Source organism: Austrofundulus limnaeus, unplaced genomic scaffold (assembly GCF_001266775.1).
Source record: "Austrofundulus limnaeus strain Quisiro unplaced genomic scaffold, Austrofundulus_limnaeus-1.0 Scaffold55, whole genome shotgun sequence".
Taxonomy (NCBI): Eukaryota; Metazoa; Chordata; class Actinopteri; order Cyprinodontiformes; family Rivulidae; genus Austrofundulus; species Austrofundulus limnaeus.
This window is the reverse complement of record NW_013952457.1, coordinates 1,400,973-1,419,507: the sequence shown is the minus strand read 5'-3', so window position 1 is coordinate 1,419,507 and position 18,535 is coordinate 1,400,973. Positions and strand designations below refer to the sequence as shown.

The 18,535-nt window shown below is 38.1% G+C and overlaps 1 protein-coding gene across 1 annotated transcript in view; it reads left to right on the top strand.

Moving 5' to 3' along the window:
- The window catches only part of c1ql4b (complement component 1, q subcomponent-like 4b), a 19,402-nt gene extending 2,675 nt beyond the window's left edge, over positions 1–16,727 (top strand). Inside the window, exon 3 of the mRNA XM_014009125.1 lies at positions 13,855–16,727. Within this exon, the coding sequence (XP_013864579.1) occupies positions 13,855–14,034 (180 nt within the window). The 3' untranslated portion in view covers positions 14,035–16,727. The remainder of the gene's footprint in view (positions 1–13,854) is intronic.
- The last annotated feature ends 1,808 nt before the right edge of the window (positions 16,728–18,535 follow it).

Sequence of the window (18,535 nt, the reverse complement as noted above, 5' to 3'; positions counted from 1 at the left end):
ACACACACACACACACACACACACACACACACACACACACACACACACACACAAATGCACAGAATTCAAGGTTTTGATGATTTTTGAAGTGTAAAAAACCATAAATAAAATTGGTGTAAAATCCGAGCTGAGACAAAAGATTCCAAAGAAAAGCAAAATGTGTGTTTTGTCTGTGTTTAGCCTGCAAACAAAAGGARAAGGAACAGAGTGACAGCCAAGCGATCAAGAGGATAACAATCCTCCGGGTCTCAGTGGAACAGAACCAAAATCCAACAGCTGGCTGCTGTCCTCTGAGAGCTTCTGCCTTTAATACTAATAAATAAACAAGCAGAGATGGCTGCAAAACGCCTTCCATCTGGACAACAGAGCCAGGCTTGAAGTGCTAAACCCTCACCGTGTGCTGACGTGTGCTGCAGAACACGGGAGTTATGGTCAGGGGATCATGGTTTGCATTGTTAAAAGTGTTTGATGAATCGACTGTTTTATACATGTAATGTTCACGGTACACAAACTGACAGCAAGCAGAGAGCAGGCTGTTAAATGCCTTACTGTCTCCACTTCAAAAGATTTCAAATAAATTGGCCTGTGGGAATTTACCAAGAGAGGAGTTTCATCTGATGGTCGACACTGTGTTGATCCGATCGACATGTACAGACATGAGGAAAATCACACGTTTATTGTAAACTAGGAAGCCACAATAAGGCATATTTTTATATCAAAATTACATTTTCTTTGTCAAAAGGGATCAAAAATTTTCAGTTTTAACACAAAGTGACCTTTGACACCAGAGAAATTATTTGTTGTCTACAAAAGGTATTTGAAAGTTTGTTACTTTTATTAGTTATTGATGATTTTGATCAAATTCAGGCACTAGATTTAGAAAAAAACAAAAATAAAAACATTTTAAAGGAATTTAAAAAACACCAGATTTTTGGTGGATGCCCTGAGAGTAAAGGAGATGATGTCACCTTAAAACCACAAAGAGTTGCACCAATGCAACATAATCTAATGCAAAGAAACCCCCACAAAACAAAACCAAATAAATGTTTGAGAAACAACAATTTAACTGTGCTTTTTTATGTATGTTTCAGCAGTTTTTACCTGAAAACTAAGACAGACTTTGAACAAAACCTGCAAATTTACCCTTTTTGAGACTTTGAGTGACAGCAAACATGTGCTTTAACTTCACACACGTTTGCTGCTTTATTAAGTTTGAAAATAACATGGTTTGTAAAACACAAGTAAATCTCTGTATTAACTTGCTGCTTCTCAACGTCAGGTGAAACTGATGTGGGCCTTTCCACCATTCACAGCAACACAACACAACTTTTATACTAAAGTTGCAAATGACTTTATATTCATCAACAACATCACAGAATCGTAATTAAAAAAAGCTTCCTAATTTTTTTTCAACAGCTCTGTGGTTCCAAAGTAAAATGTGTAAGTCAAAGAAAGAAAATATATACAGTATATACTCAACTGTTAGAGTAAAGACCATGGCCTCACAAAATGTGATAGTTTAAACAAAATGTTTACATTTTTGCCACAAACTCAACTGACTAGCATTTCTCCTCTCTGATGACTCACAAGTCCTTCCAGATCTTTAAAAAGGTCAAACTTTTTTTTCCACACAAGACGTCAAAATTTAATCCCTGATTAAGGGTCGACCCCTTTTTTTAAACGATTTGACACTTTTTCAGATGAAATGAAATTAACTTCTCTCAATACTGTACTATATATATTTTTTTATCAGTCAAAACAAAAGTTGCAGTATTTTTTATTTAATTCAATAGACTTTTATTCATATCATTTGTCTTTTTATAAAGCTAATTTTTTATAAAACCATTTCACTAAGGCCCAATAAAACAACATGAGTTGAGTCAAATGCAAACATTTTTGCTTCCAGTATAGTTTGTTGTTGATAAAGTAAAGCATTTCTTTAAGCAAACTGTCTCAAAGAAAAAGAGAAACACACTCAAAATTTAGGTACGGTAAATAATTTAAAAAAATAGTTTAAATTCACAAAAGTCATATCTCCTGACTTTTACTGGTTTCACTTTAATTAAATTTGTCTAAAAATTAATATATCTTAAACTCTTTGCTGTTAAATTAAAGAAATTTGATGTTAGGATCTGTCCATTTTTTTCATTTTGAGTTTCACAGACTTCTCAAACACAAACATCAGCTCATGGTGCTCCTTTTATGTGCCCAAGTCCATAAAGATATTCAGTCCCTATTTTATTGATTTGAGAGGAGGTGCAGAGTAAAGAGGACAGACGGTTAAATGCCAGATATAATTGGGGGTCCTGGTTTGTTGCGTGCCTTCGCTGACATTGTCATTCCTGTCTTCTCCTGCTGTTAAATCTTTCATAGCCTTTAGATGAGATCTTCTCCCCTTCACCTGTGCCCTCCTTTACAAACACGCGAACACACACATTCACACACCCCATCCACACTGTCTATTGACTCTTTCCCCCATTAATTATCTTTTCCATCAACTAAATTATTTAACTCAATTCATAGCTGATCTCAGATCACAGGTTCGTTGCACTTGCTGCTTATTTCCGAGAAAAGAGGAGAGCTGGAGGAGAGAGAAGCTGCATCGAGAAGTGGCACTAGAGTCCAATGTCCATTTAATTATACTATCTTTWATTATAACTATTTAACAGTTAATTCTGCAATTATGGAAGGCATTTTTAACCCGTTATTTATGCTGAAATGGCAAAATAATATTTTCTTGTAACGTTGGACTAAAGAATCCCAACTAGCGTAATTAGTGAGTGTTGATTTGTTTGTGTAATCCGAGTGGGTTTAAAATAAAACCAAGCAAAATTAATAGATTCAAACAAAAAATATAAGCATGAAAGAAATACATTTTTATAATTTGAACATAAAACCGTGTGTGCCTCTTAGCTTGTGCTGCTTTTGTCCTTGTGGAATTAGGGGTGTAGAGGGTGCTGCTGCACCCCTTGTTGTCAGAGGACATGCATATCTAAGTACATAGGTAGACTAAAAACAAGATAATGCTCCACATTTTATGGTAGATTTTATTGTGTTAGTGAATATCTAAATATATGAATTAGTTTAGTTGCTTAAAACTCACAGAAAAGTGAGCAAATCAGCATTAGGTCATTTTATGGCTGTTATCTGTTTAAATAAAATTATATTTAAGGAAAATAAGACAACATGCACACACTGTGTGCATTTGTTATTATAATACTCTACTGGGTGTTTAAGGTCAGACAAATTCACACATGCTTAAAGCACCTCCCAGCTAAAACCTGTGGATAAATGACTAAATGCATCAATACTCATTGAAGGAGCTTTGATTAAGATCATATTTTATGTATAATTTAAAAAATTATTTTTAAATTAATTTATTAAAATTGGAGCTCACAAGAAACCCATAAATAATAGATATGGTGTAAACAGACATTTTCTATGTATTCTTTTGTGCAACTAAATATAAAAAGTAAAAAAAAATATTTTTTGTTAATTTTTTCTAGAGATATTATTTTATATGCATATTTGAGTACAGCATGTTTCAGTTCAGATGTGCATGTGCGTATTAGCACACAACATTTGTCAGACTGATATGCACAATGTTAATCAATGTCTTGTCAAAGAGAGGAAGACACATCCTGTGAAGAGATCACCACAGACGAACAGGCTGACATAGAGAAGGATGAATGGTTGTTCACAAAGGAAAAGACACACGCTCTCCTTTAAACTGAGGAGCTGAGCAACAGGGCAAGCAATGTAGTTATGACTACATCAAAAAGTCAGACCCATCAGGCTCGCGTGCCTCCGTCTCAGACGCTTGCTAATGAAATGTGCAGGTTTACAACATATTAGCATTAATTAAGCACTCTGCGAATTGAAAATTTTTTCCCTCTATGTGTCTTATAACTCATCAAAAGATTGGTGTTGAGGTAGATGACCTTTTCAATGGATATATAATTCACCACCAATATGTACTTTGCCCTTTACAGTGATGAGCGTGGAGTGAGAGTATGAATATTTATAGCTGGTCCAATATTGGTGGATCTGAGGTCAGTTGGTCAGTCTGTAGTTGTGATAAGACTAAAATATGAATTTGAGCTTGAACCAAAAGAAAAAAAAAAGGTTGTCAGTGATGACAATGTAAAAACTGGAGAAGAAATTTAAAAACTGATGTGAAAACAGAAAAGTTGTTTTTATTTTTGGCTCCTCCCCTCTGCAGGGCTCGTCACAGTGAATTTACCCACCTGTCAGGATTTGGCACTAGTTTTACATCGGATGCCCTTCCTGACACAACTTGGGCTCAAACCTGCAGCCTCAGGCACCACTGACCACCAGGCTACCGCAGCCCCTTGTAAAAACAAGAAAGGAATCACAAAATGTGGGCCACATCTGGTGTCAAGCTGTCACTGCTGGCAGTTAACTGGGGGTGGGAGTGGGGGCTCAACTGGTCCAATTTTGGTTTGGTTGATGTGGTGCTGGCCCATGCATGGACCTTCTCTGGCAAACTAAATCTGGGCCATCCTTCTTTGTGGTATTTGGGAGTTGTGTTAGTGCATTGTGTGGGCCAGAACTGGGCCAGACAAAATTTTCTATGTAGGTAACATCTGGATATTTCTTTGGTGGGGGTGAGCAGATCGATCCATTAATAATAATAATACCTACCTCGAGTCATGCATTTATAAAAAAAAAGTTTTGTTGGAAAAAGTCAGATTTGAGCATTAAGACCTGCATTGTGAACAAAGCCTTTATATTCCAGACCTCTGATGTATATGGATCAAATGGCTCTTTGAGAGGATCTGGATCTTGATGAAGTTATGTCATTGTGCAAATGATGATGTCATTGCATCACCTCAGCGGACCCATGTGTTGGGTTAAGCAGAACCCCACTGTACCTTTCCCCCCGAGCTGCTGTACTCCACTGCTCTGCCTGTTTTCTGTGAAAAAGCAAAGGATGAGTGACTGTCTCTGTGGCTAAGGAGAGAAAATAAAAAATAAAATAATAAACGGCTTTTTACTGTCCGCAACTCTGTTCCTAGAAGAGCCATTCAAACAATTTGCATCATTCTCGAACGTCCCATCTCTACCCTTCTGCTACAGCCAGCTGATGCTGCTGCTGCTGCTGTTTGCTTTCACAAATAATAGAATACTGTGTAAATAATCAATGCAAAATTATCAGCAATGTAAAGAACCGCATTAATGTTTGAATAAATCAGTATTTGACATTGGAGCTGTTTCAAGATGGCAGCAATCCTTTTACATGGACTAGTCATTAGYTCATCGGTTCAGTCACAATTAAAATCACCAATCTGAGGTAATACAAAGTGTTATTTTTTACAATTAATTGTTAGTAATTTTTTACACAGAACCCCATTTTAAATGATCTGAACAAAGGTAATGTTCTCTGAGACTGCCATTAACACTTTGCACTATCCCTTTAAATATGAAGATTTAACTCAAAGATAATTAATAAGACATTTTGAGCTCATTAGATAATTAAATAAACCACTCAGAGTTTGAAGTGATGACAAGCTTGGACTCAATTAACAGAAAGAGTGGCTCGACACCAGTGGGCAGGTGAGACGCTGCTGCTGTGTGAGGTGGAAGCTGCTAATTAGAGAACAAGTCAGAAAAGATGTCAATACGAGCCTCGTATTTCATGAGGTGGTTTCAAGTTTATTTTAATTTGGCACATTTTCAACAGTTTTACAAACCCCAGTCCTTGCATCTTAGAAATTATTGTAGAGATGTTGTCTCTGTGTTGCATTGCTTTTGGCTCCTCACAGTACATTTTTATAACAGGAGACATTATGTGATATTAGGATTAAAGACGAGTCTTTCAAACAGCATTTCTTGTTGAGCAGATAGAGAAAATCCTCTCTCACACCCATCAGCTTTTCTTTCTTTCTATTTTTTCTTTTTTTTTTATCTTTTCTTCCTGGCCCCACAAATATATGTGCATAGTTCCTGCACAAAATCATTATTTGACTATATGTTTCCATTATAATGGCCAAGGCCATTATATCCTGAAGACTAAAAGGACCCAGCTGGTTGTTGGCGGTGTTCGGTCAGGCCTTTGTTGTGTTTTCTTTTTTGCTTCCCTATTAAATCATTGTTCCTGCTCATCAAGGAAACAGTGGTTTGTTTTCTTTATAAGCAGCTGAGCTGTGTGTGTGTGTGTGTGTGTGTGTGTGTGTGTGTGTGTGTGTGTGTGTGTGTCACCGGCATTTTCAGATAGAGACAAAGGATTGTTATATATGTCAGCGTTATTAACAGTGTTTGTTTTAGACACATAAATGGAGGGGTATTACAATTTGACCTATGACACAGTATTCTTTTTTCAACAATAAATGCATTTTGCGGGTGTACTAAATGTGCATATGTATGTGTGTTAACATATTTTACCTTCAGAACCAGCTGAAGCTGTAGACTCACCTAAAGAACCCATTTATGCCCAATTAAGCCATCTCATTTTTCCCTTACAGCTTTCAGTCTAGAGCCAGTTAGAGACTTTCTAATCAACATCTTGACACCTTGGGTCTTGAGTGTCATGGCAAAATATTAGCATTTAGTACGCCAATTAGTGCGCGAGTCAGCAGTGCAGGGGAAGGGTTACATGTCAGCCCACATTATAGAAACAGCTGGTACATGGAGGCAGAGACAGCAGCTTTTGCAATGAAAAAAAGGCCATTTCAATTGCCCTTTTTTTCTCTGTTCACCCTTAAAGGTCCCTCAGGTAAGTTTAAGAGACCCCGTCTCAATCGCTCGCTCCGGTCTGAGAGGTCTGTACATCACAGTGAATGAATCCTGTCAGTTTTATTACCAGAGGATCAAGGTGGCGCTGCGAAACAAAACAAATCTGAAAAAAAGAATAGCATGCCTCCCCTTCCCCAATCTCATTTACCACCTCCTCCTCTTCCTCCAATGAAACCAAGCATGCTTGATGAGTTTGTTAGCTCCCTCTCCATCACTCATAGTCTCTCCCTACTTTAGCTTAACTCTTAACCTCTTTGTGAAGATGGTCAAAGTGCAGGGAGATGCTTCCTTTTTGTGTGAGCAGCTTATTTATTAATTAATTAATTAATTAATTTATTTGTTTATTTATTTATTTGCCTCATTGTTGTCCCACCAATTTTCTAACAAAAACAGTTCTTGCACTCTTTTCATAGTGGCCACATTTATTTGTATTATTTATCATTTTAAACACATCTCACAAGTCAGTGTCACGCAGCAGAAGTGCTGATTTTATTGATCGTTTTCCCTCGTCAGTGAGACATTTCTGTACCGTCACTTTTTCCTCTCTTCTTCTTTTTACCACACCCACTTAATGTTGGCCCTCCTAATGAAAAGTGTTGGCAGTGTAATCTTCTCCACTGTCTCTTGGGTCTCCCCTCTTCCCAATACGAGCAGATCAAGTCAGAACAGCGTTGGTCCAACAGACAGAAATTCTCTCCCCTGTCGCTATCAATCTCCACTGCTGTTGACAATAATCCTGATTTGACTTTCCCTCTTGCTTTCACTCCCAAAGCCCCCAGTGCCTCCTGCCCACTTAAAAAAAAACAAGATTTCACTCTGATTCGTACTGACAGATGAACCTCTGTGCAGGCTTCAATGTCTCTACACAGTGGAATCATTACAGCCATGCTGCAGGAAATCGGTACATCTCCCTCAGTACCAGGATAAATAGTCCCACTCAGAAAAAACAAAACAAAAAACAAAACAATGCTGGAATACCTAACTCAGTTCACCTAGTTTGTTGAGCTAGTAATATTTTTCACACGTATTGTCCAGGGATAATTTAAAAACCCATGTTAGTGTCAGCTATTTATTTCAGTCAGCCATTGTTAGTTATGGTTAATTAATGTTGAACACATACTGAGCTCAAATTTCCATATAAATCGATGTAATTTTTAAATAATACACAAATCTGAAAATATTGAAGACGTTAGCTATTCAGAGAACAAATACATTTGTTCAAAAACACAACGACAAAAGCCTTTAAATGCCCAGCATTTGTTAACTTACACAAGACAATTTTGAACTAATATCTTGAAAAAATAAGAACTTTTTAGCATTTTTGGTCAAAACAAGTCTTAAAACTAAAGGTATGCAAGATCAGGAAATTTTGCGTGTTCATTTACATTTTGACTGTATGTTCGAGGTGACTCAGCTACTATCACACTAAATTTGACCTTAGTTTGTGTACATTTATAGCTATTTTTTCTTTTGTAAGATTGAGCAGCTGTGGCAGCCATCTTAAATCAGGTCGATTTTGYTGGAGGTGCACATCCAGTGATTACTTTCTGAGGCTTTCATGAAAATGTGTCCAGTAGTTCATGATATATTTGGCCAACAGACCCACACACAAACACACACACAGGCAAATGCCACATTTTATTGGCATTAAATACTGTATAACATGGTTAGGACTGCCAAGTGTCCCTTTAATAGAACAATCTTGTAATTGATGAGTTCCTTATAAAACCAGTAAAAAATAAACTTTATTTTCTGTTTTTTTAAATAAATGATAAATAAAACAAGTAAGACTTTTAAGCCTAAATTCCAGAGACGATCATGTTCTCCCTACAGATGCCTGTTATGTTTCACATCAGTTCAAACAGAGAATCCATCATTGATCATAAGTCAGTCATTGTGTGACCTACATGACCAGTGAGAACCAGTGACTGCAGCAGTATATTCACTTTTATGTTGCACATTTTCCTCTTTTTCCCTCCAACTATTTCATGTATTCGTTTAGAGATCAGTAAATATTCCATTGCGTCAGCTGATAAAGACCGCAGCAATGTCCTAAATGTCACACTCTTGTAAATGTGTGCTTAAATCGTCTGAAAGGGAGAGTTTGTTCAACGGGTCACTGTATGTATGGAGTGAGATGGAACCATGAATTAATCATACATATTTCATATTAAATGTCAGCATCTACACTGTTTGAACAAAGGCCAAATAAACCTTCGTGCCACACAAGGAAGTCAACCATAAGCCATAAATAACATTGTGTCCTTTTGGCTGGCAAATATAATTAGCAGATGTTTGTGTTTAAAGGCCATTTCAATGAGGTACTGTGAATATCACTGCTGCAATGTTTGCTGTGAGCCTTAAATGTGGTCATTTCAGGTATTAAAGAAGATTTTAGCATAATTAATGATATGTTGTTGGTCCTTTAAATTAATCCAAGACAATTTTAACAAATTTGAACTGCAATGCTTTGGTMTAAATTCCTCCCTACAGGCCCTGTCACACTAGACAACTTATGCCAACTCATGAAACATGTTTTTATGTCTAAATTGCAAATAAAAGTTATATATTTGATCAATTTCTTCAAATTACATTACGTACACGCCAAAAAAAACCTTCCTGTTGATTTTTTTCAATTTCATCTTCAATGTAGACGTCTTTAAAATGTTCATAAGTTGGCAGAAACTGTCTAGTGTGACAAGGCCTTACTGTAACTCCACAAGTTCCTCTTTCACCCCTTTTCATTATACGTGTGTTTCAGATCTTTAAATCCAAATGGAGCGTTTCATTCTAGTTTGAAAAAGAGGTYTATGACTATATAGCAGCACAGAAACTTTAATTTTTTCTAATAAATCAATTAAAAGACTTCAGCAAGGGAAGACTTTTCCATCCAGCCTTACATGTTGGAGCCAGAGTCTGACCCAAAGTGAGAGGAGAATAAAGACAACAAAATTGTAGYCAGTAAGTCCAGATCTTATCAGGCAGTTCTGTTGCAGATAATTTGACATAATAGTTCAGAAAACCTCATAGAGAAAATGGAATGGATTGAAAAATACGACCCAAACAGAATATAAAGTTACCTACGCAGCACCAGGAGAGACTACATGAAACTTYTCTGCACTCGTAGAGACTCCAAGTACACAACAAAATGCATTTAACAGCTAAAAAAGTGGATTCTGCCTGATGTATCCCCTTTAATTAGGCATATTGAAACAAAGGAACTTAGATAAAAGCTGTTCACTCTGGTTGCTGATGATTTGATGATGTGGATGTCGTGACAGCGTGTCAGCAGGCCACAGTTCTTGTCATATTTCATGAAGCCCAGGGAGTTGAGGGACTTCCTGCTTTAAACAGATCTTTCTGGTTCTTTATCTTTCCATGTCTTTTCATTAACTCACTTTCACGGTCTTCATGGCACTACTGTACTGACCTTTCTGTGGCATCAATGAGACAGCGATTGAAGCGAACTGAGTTTTCAGCATTTTCTCTCCACTGCCGTCACAGAATCATCGTCGAGCTCAGAGATGCACCATCGGTCCAGGTTTTAATCACAGAAAGGTCCTAATCTGTCTGATTGGATTTTTGGAGTCAGATATGTTGCTTTGGAGCCAATTTTCAGACAGCACAGATCAGTTTCTTGCGTTGCATGTGCAGCTGCAGCAGTAAATAATCCATCCTTTATTAAAACAAACTGACACCACTGAGGAAAAAACTGTAGCCTTGTTGCTGCTGCTCTTTTTTTTTTTTTTTTTTTACATTTTTGGCATTGCTTTCTGTGCATCCTCCATCAGTCAGTTGGTTGTTTAACTGCCTACTCCACACACAGGGAATTTTCTTTCCAGAAATTTCAATCTTCAGTCATCGTGCACGCAAACACAAACATTTAGTTTTCTTCAGGGCAGGAGTGGCTGCTGTGTCTCTGCGTGCCACCGTCTTCAAACTCACATCTGTTTCCTGTGGTATCAGACATCAAACCTTTGGCAGTAAATTCTTTAAGTCATTTGTGCTGCAAGGTGTAGCTGTCATGGCTCAGTCGTATAGCGACATAACCAGTAAGCTTGGACTAGATCCTGGTCTGAAAAAGACTTACTAACAGTCTGACATTTCTGATTCTGAAAGTCACCAGAGATGCTCTGGCTTTTGTTTCCGACACTGAAATGCATTTTTTGTTATTAAAACGATTCCCTTTATCATGTTTTATTTTGTTTGCTTTCTTTGTTCATTGTTACTTAAACTGTCTCAAATCAAGTTAAAGCAGCCTGACAGTGTTTAACTCAGCTGACAGAACCGTCTGGGGGTTTCTGCCATTCAGCCATGTAGACAGATGCTGGATGTACAAGTTGTCAGAATCGTCTTACTCTTGTATTTTTTTTCTGAAACCTATTAGATCTCCTCTGRGGAAGATGTTCAGTCCCTCTAGAGCAAAGCACTCTCACACTTTAACATAACAAAACGTCTTAGATTCGACACTTTCTTTTCGTTTTTTTTTTTCCTCAGGTACTCGCTCAAGCTTCATAAAAACAAAGAGGAAAAAGAGATGCTGTTATCGAGATGTATGAAGAGAGGAGAAAGGGTATCTGTGTGTCTGTAGCGTCTAATTCTGATCTCCTGCTCATACTTCATGGGCCCATTTGACCATTGCTGCCTATCCAGTGCCCTCCATTTATTGTGATTGTATGAAGTTATTGAGAAATTGGACCTATTAGGCGGGGATCTTCTGCCATGGCTGTCAGACTACCAATTACTGCAGCTTGCAGCCATGTATAGCCTGCCCTGATCCATCTGGAAGGTAAGGGAGGGCTGAGGGATGTTAGGGTGTAAGGGTGGGGGTGGGAGCTAAGGGAGGGTAGTTTGGGGGTCGGGAAAGGGGGTTCTCAAGAGACCTGCCATAGCAGCACGTCGTTAATCAATCCGATTTAGGCCGGACAGGGACACACTTAGTCGTTGCTCCTGCCAACACTGCCACGGCGGGGGAGAGAAAAACGCGTACGTGACCTGCATCTTATTCCGACACGCGGACGCAAAAAGATGGATAGATAGGTTCAGAATGAAGAGACGGGGATAGGGTGGTGAATGGGAGAGGAATGATGGAAGTGGTGCGGCGGGGAGAGACAACAATTAATGGAGCGATGTGAGCTGAATTAAAACAAAAGGATACGTATCGATTCATTTCTGTCTCCGGGAGAGATATAAACACGTTCACCTTGTCGTCGTGAAATAAATGCCCACGTTGAGAAATATATTCAGTTAAATTCAGGGTAGGGTCAGGAGGGTGGAAGAGAAATGGGTGGTTTGCACTTATCTGATTTGTCTTTGTAATCACAAGGGATCATGGAAGCTTGATGACGGGTGGAGATGATGAACCATATCCTTAGTCAGCTTCAGACCCAGAGGAGGAGACAAAGATGGAGTTAGAGCCCAGTATTTGCATTCATTAATATGTATGTGAATGTACGCTTTATCCTCCACTGTTTGTCTGCTTGGATAGTTTGTTACTCGCCCAGTCAAAGGGCAATTTATTGTTAGAAGATTTGTACTGATTGTGAAAAAAACCCTCAGATTTGACTGAGAGTGAATAATTACGCAAAATAATGAAGAGAGATTTTGTTGTTTAAAGACGATATTCCTGCCCTTTTGTTTGACATGAGGCCCCCCAAAAAATCTCATTTGAAGAACCAGATCTCCCAGTCTGGTCCCCCATTTACCTCACAAAAAGAATTGGGATACCTTTCCTAAGTGTGAATACGCTAAACTTAGTAGAGCTTAGAGGTAGTGAGAAGAAATGAAACAGGATTAAAAGGATAAAACGCCAACAAAGATTAACTATACAACTTTTCAAAAAAAAATAAACATTAAGTTTGAACAAAAGAGAAAAAAGAAATATGTTGTAAAATAGTTGATTAAACAGATAGACAGTCACTGCAGGAATGCTGTTTGTGTCAGTGTCTAAAGGCTTTTTATTACCACCTGACAAATTAACTGATGTGCTCCCTGATACTATCACCCCCTGGCAATCCCCATCAGACTTTGTAATCCTCTGCAACAGGTGGATCAGGTGTGAGGGGCAACAATCCTCTGGAAAATKTGATGGTGACTAAGAAAGGTTGCGCTCTCAGATGGAGGCTGGAGGCCAGAGATCACTGCACATCTCATTTATCTACCCAGTGAGCAGGAAGACATCAGCACTGTTGACATTACACCTTGATCACAGTATGAAATAGGATACAAAATGGCACCGGTCACTTCCACATAAAGTGGATCTACTTGTAGGTGGCATATGATGAGGAAAAAATAATGTCACCATAATCAGCTTGATGACCCTTTTCTTTAAAAAGAGGAACAGCAGAGACATCAGGTTGAGACACTATGTTAGAGCTTAATGTAATGACTCTCATCTACTGCCACATAAAACTTTAACCCAACAGATCCAAAACTGACTAAGTTATAGCAGTTTTTGTGTTTTCAATTATTATTAACTGTAGTGGCCATCTTTTATTGTGTTGATTCTCAAAGTTGATGGGTTRTATATGTAAACGCACCGGATCCTTCCGGAGAGTTTCATTAAAATCTGCCCACTGATTCATGAGATATTTTGCTAACAGACAGACAGAGCCCTCATAGAATTTGTAGTTAGTTGTAGTTATTACCACATTGATCATGTACCTCCCTTTGCATGTATTTTCTGTCTGTTAGCAAAAATATTGTATACAATTCTCTTAGAGTAATCATTAGACACACCTTTACAGCAGAATAACAACTTTCAAATGATCATTTAGATTTTTTGTTTTTTCTAACATTAAAAATTGGACACAACGTATGCAAAATAAGAAATCTTTTTTAAAAAACACAAGTGAATATTGTATACTGTAATAATAATAATAATAATAATAATAATAATAATAAAAACAGCTGAGTCAAAAAGTTCAGCTTTCTGTTCATCTTGATCTGAAAGATGATTTTTATTATGTTTTTAATTTTATTGAACTGAGGATAATGACCATTTTTGTATTATTTAATGCTTAAATGCCTGAAACATCTATATATTGTTTAATTAAATGTGTCTTTGACCATGTCCTCACCTTTCCTGTCTTTGTCCAGGTGAGGGCGAGTGCAATCGCTCAGGACGCAGATCAAAACTACGACTACGCCTCCAACAGTGTCATCCTGCACCTGGACGTAGGCGACGAAGTGTTTGTGCAGCTGGACGGGGGCAAAGTTCACGGAGGAAACACCAACAAATACAGCACCTTCTCCGGCTTCCTCATCTACCCCGACTGACAGTTTTCTCCCGTTCCCCGTAACGAAGCAAAAAGTCCCCCCCCCCCCCCTTCATTCTTTCATCCAGCGTCCGTTCATCCACTTTCTCATGTCTCTGCTCTTCATCCCAAACATGTAGCAACATGACCACTGAGTAGAGGTTCAAAAAAGTCTGTGCAGAAAAACAAATAAAAAAGAAAGAATGAAAATAGTGTACATATTATAAGAGTGACTCATTATACACGGAGCTGTGCAATCATTACAAAGTGCCACGTAGAGTATGTGTAAGCATGGCCAACATACACAAATCTCACTTTTTCCACAAACAAAAGTGCACACATTATCAAACCTCATGTTTTTGTTTTAGTTTTTTTTTGTTTGCTCTAAGACGAGCTGACCACGCCAGCCTCTGGACAGAAATCGACTGAAATGAAATCTGAATGTAGACTGTCAATCTGAAGGGGCGGTATCCGGCTGCAGCCTCATGCCTTCGCCGTGATATAAAGTTTCGTTATGGCTGTCGACACCAAACAAGAAAAAGGCATGAATATATTGATCGCAGCTGATAATCCAGCAAACCTCATGATTATAACGCAGTGTGCTGTGTGTCTGTGTGTCTGTGTTAATGCCTGTGTGGAAGCATTTGAGTGCGTTTTTGCCCTTTAGTTCTGTGGAGATGTAAAAGCATCATTATTATTGTTAGTGTTATTTGCACAATTTCTGAGGGGAGGGGGTCAAGTCGCTGGTAACAGTCCCTGAACACACACAGTTTATCAATGCCGAAGTTTAGCTTGGAGATTGATTTCTGAGCCTCGGAGCAACATCATGTCCAGTTAACAAGCTCGTCTGTAGCAAAATCTATATTACACTGTGCTGATAAATGGGTTTAGTAAATTAGGAGATGTGTTATTTGCTTGTTCTTTGCTCAGTTAGATAAAAAAATTACTACAAACTGTAGCCAGATAGTGTAGCATTTCAGCTGTGTATGTCTAAAAAAAGAAGTTTGTGAAACATAAGCTTTATCAAAACTGAAATATTAAACTGAGGTTTAATTGAGCTTCACACCAAGAAAAGACCTCAAAATCTTGGTTGACAGGAACACTACATAAATTTTGTTGAACAGGAAGCTGAGCCCACACACTGCTGCACTTTTACCTTTTCTGTACAAACAAAAGCTACAGATGCTGCATGTTCAGCAGGAGTTCTTCATGTTTCTAACAAAAATAAAATCCACCCATAACGCTTTTAAATAGACCTAATATTTGTTCGTTGTTCACTCAGATGTTCGTGTAAAATCATATTTAGTGTGAAATCCAGAAATAAAACCATCTACAAATGTGATTGCTTAGTAGCTTTAAAAATTAGCTAAACGCGAGATGTATAAAAAATTTGTCTCACAAAGAAGAAAAGTGAGCATCGTCATAAATAAGCGCTTGTCCTGCYCTGCATTTAAAGTTTTGCAAACGTGCAGAATGAAAAATTTGTCCTTAACAAGCCTATAATCTTTTGAATCAGAAAGCAGTTAACACGCTGCCTGCATGGAGATGCCCCACTGTTAGACGGGCCAGTCAGAGGAATAAGGGGACATTTAAACAGAACTCACCTCTTTAAATAACAAGGTGAAGAGTGAAACAGAATAACAGGCTGTGTGATACAAATGAGTTGTTTTTTTTTAGCTTTAGCTAGTGAAACGTTGTTTTAGAGAGCTACCAAAACGAAAAAATACAAAGCTGGAAGGAAGGATAATGCATCCCCTTGAAACACTTTTTGGACGTTAATGGAGTAGTTGAATTAAAAAGGAGMTGAACAGGATTTCAAACCATTCTTCACCAGATCTGCACATTCAGTACAGTTACACTAAGAGGGTACAAGGGTTTACATTTGAAAAGTAAAAAAATGAAAGCATTTCTTTAATTTTCCTGTCTTATGGTGTTTTTTTAAATGCAAGTGACTGTTGTTGATCTTTTACTGCCACTTTGCCATACATATAAGTTCTCTGTGCCTTATTCTGTCAAAATATTTGATTTTGTACGCAYAAGAAATTGTTTCCCTCCCTTCATTAAAGATGAGCTATGTGAAGAAGGTGATCCACGGGATTCAGTGACAAACTGGCAGGGATTTTCTATTCCCACCACAGGCAGTCCTTGTGAACATTAATGAATCCTTTACGTTTGAAATGTGAACCGCAGACAGTGACTGTGACTCTTTGTGTGTGACTAAACGTGAGACCAAGGTTAACATGTCTGATGTATTAAAACATTCAAATTCTGCAAACTAAGAAATTAGTTATAAAGAAAGGGGTGCACATGTTTTTTTCTCACCTTTATGTTAGACCATGCAGGTTCAATCCCTAACGTAATCGTTGATGATATTCCGTGCTAATTCTGCTCATTCTCGTGTTGTAATTGCAAAATACAAACAAATCCCCCACCAATGCTGTATATTTATGCACAAGCAGTTTTCCCCCCTCTCCGCTCCTTACCTCCATGCTGCTGCAGCTGGACCCAACTGTGTGTTTTCTGGCACTGTTACCCGTGTTTGCAGGCAGGGTGGGTTATACTTGCTGTCAAATGTACTTTGCAAGCTGAGTTGTGTGTATTTGTAACGTAATCTGCATACATTTTTTCCCTGTCCTTGAAGACCATGAGATACATTAAAAAAAGACAAACTCTGGGCAAGTTTTGCTGTTGACAATAAAACCATTGCTTTCTTTATTTTGTTGTAAATGTGACATAAAAACTAAAAAAAGGTTGAAGTGCCTGTGACATGCATGTTCTTCAAATATTAAATACATTTTTTCTTGTTTTTATGTTTTCTTGTTATTTGATTTTTACTGTAAAGTGCTTTGGTCACCTCAGTTGGTTGTTAAAGTGCTTTGTAAATCAATAAAGGACTAAATTAAATGAATGAAATACAAAAAAAAATCAAAGAAGACATCTTTGCATTTAAGAAACTTGGCAAAATATACATGATTTTACCCACTGAGAAGGGGTTATCTGYGGAATCAAAGTGGGCGTGTCACAAGAGTGGGTGTGTCTAAACCATAAACACTGTGGGCTACGAGGCCTACATGACGGTATCCTTAGACCCTGCTGGCCTCTATACAGCCTGACCCCAACACAAAGGTTAACTAGGAGAAATGTGACCCAAGTAGAGTTCTCCAGAAAATGTGGTGCCGTACAGTAACGCCCCTTTTGTTCTTGTCCAATCAGKTGTATCCCTTTAAAAAAGTCCGTCAAATCAGGTGTGTCGCTTTAGAATCGTCTTTCATTGACACGCCCACTCGTCCGCAGAGACCACTACTTGCATTTTGTCACATATTTTCATTTACATTTGGCTCAGCTAAAGTGAAACAGGAAGTGACATCAAAGGGGAACTCTTTAAAAAAAGGAAGTTCATGGTCTTTATTTATCAAAACAATATTATTTGAACTCTGACTCTTCATCTCTCTTGATTGAGACTGAAAATAATCTAAAGAAACATCAGATTCTTCTCTACAGTCTGTGTTGTTAGTCGTATTAAAGCTCTGTTCATATGCAGACATTCCCCTTTGACATCACTTCCTGTTTGTTACAACACACAGGATATCTCAACATCTGATTTTTTTTGCAATGTGTTATTATTGTTATATTTCCAAAAATGCATTCATATCTATTATAAAAAAAACTGATGTCACAGGCACTTTAAAGTCAGAATGAATGAGTTGATTTTATGTTCGTCAACTTTAACATAGTTTCCTGCTTAAAACCTACAAACAGTGGGCAAAAAGCCTAGAATGTCATTTTATAGCTATAGCAGATAAATAGATAGAAATACACAGCAGATTTCTGTATGAATTTCACTGCATGTCTGGTTTTATGATCTTCTTCATGTGAGTGCTTTGCTTTTACAGATTCATGCTCACAGCAACGCCACACCGAAACACATTTCCACAGCTGTGCTACAAAAAAATCCACAAATTATGGTCGACAAATCAATCAGCTGTGAACTTCTCGAAACAGCTGGATACGTGTAGGGAAAGTTTTCCGTGTTCAGCATCTCACATCACCAGAGGGTGCAGCCATGAGTTTTGAAAAGAACGCCCAAACAACTCTGCATATGTTCACACTGAGCGTAAATGCTTTGATTCAGATTAACAACCCAAAAAGTGGCTCCTTGATCCACTTCCAGGAGAGCACAGCACCATCTGGGACAAAGGGTGTAGCATTTCCGAGGTATATGTCAGAACAACAGCTACAGCAACCTGTGAGCAGGTGACTGTACCATTAAAATACATGTTTCCTTTTCCTTCCTGCTTCTTTTGCTGTCAGCAAAGCCACCACAAAACGAACCGTGGAAACATGAAAGGGAGTTCTCACCTTCCCAGAATAAAAACAAGGAGATGGGTCTCTAATTAAAGGTGAGAGGTAATGCTATTCTGGGTGGGTTCTTGTGGAATGTGGTGTAGAGGTTTGAGAAATGCCGGACTGCAGCACATCCCTGACCACACACACACACACACACACACACACACACACACACA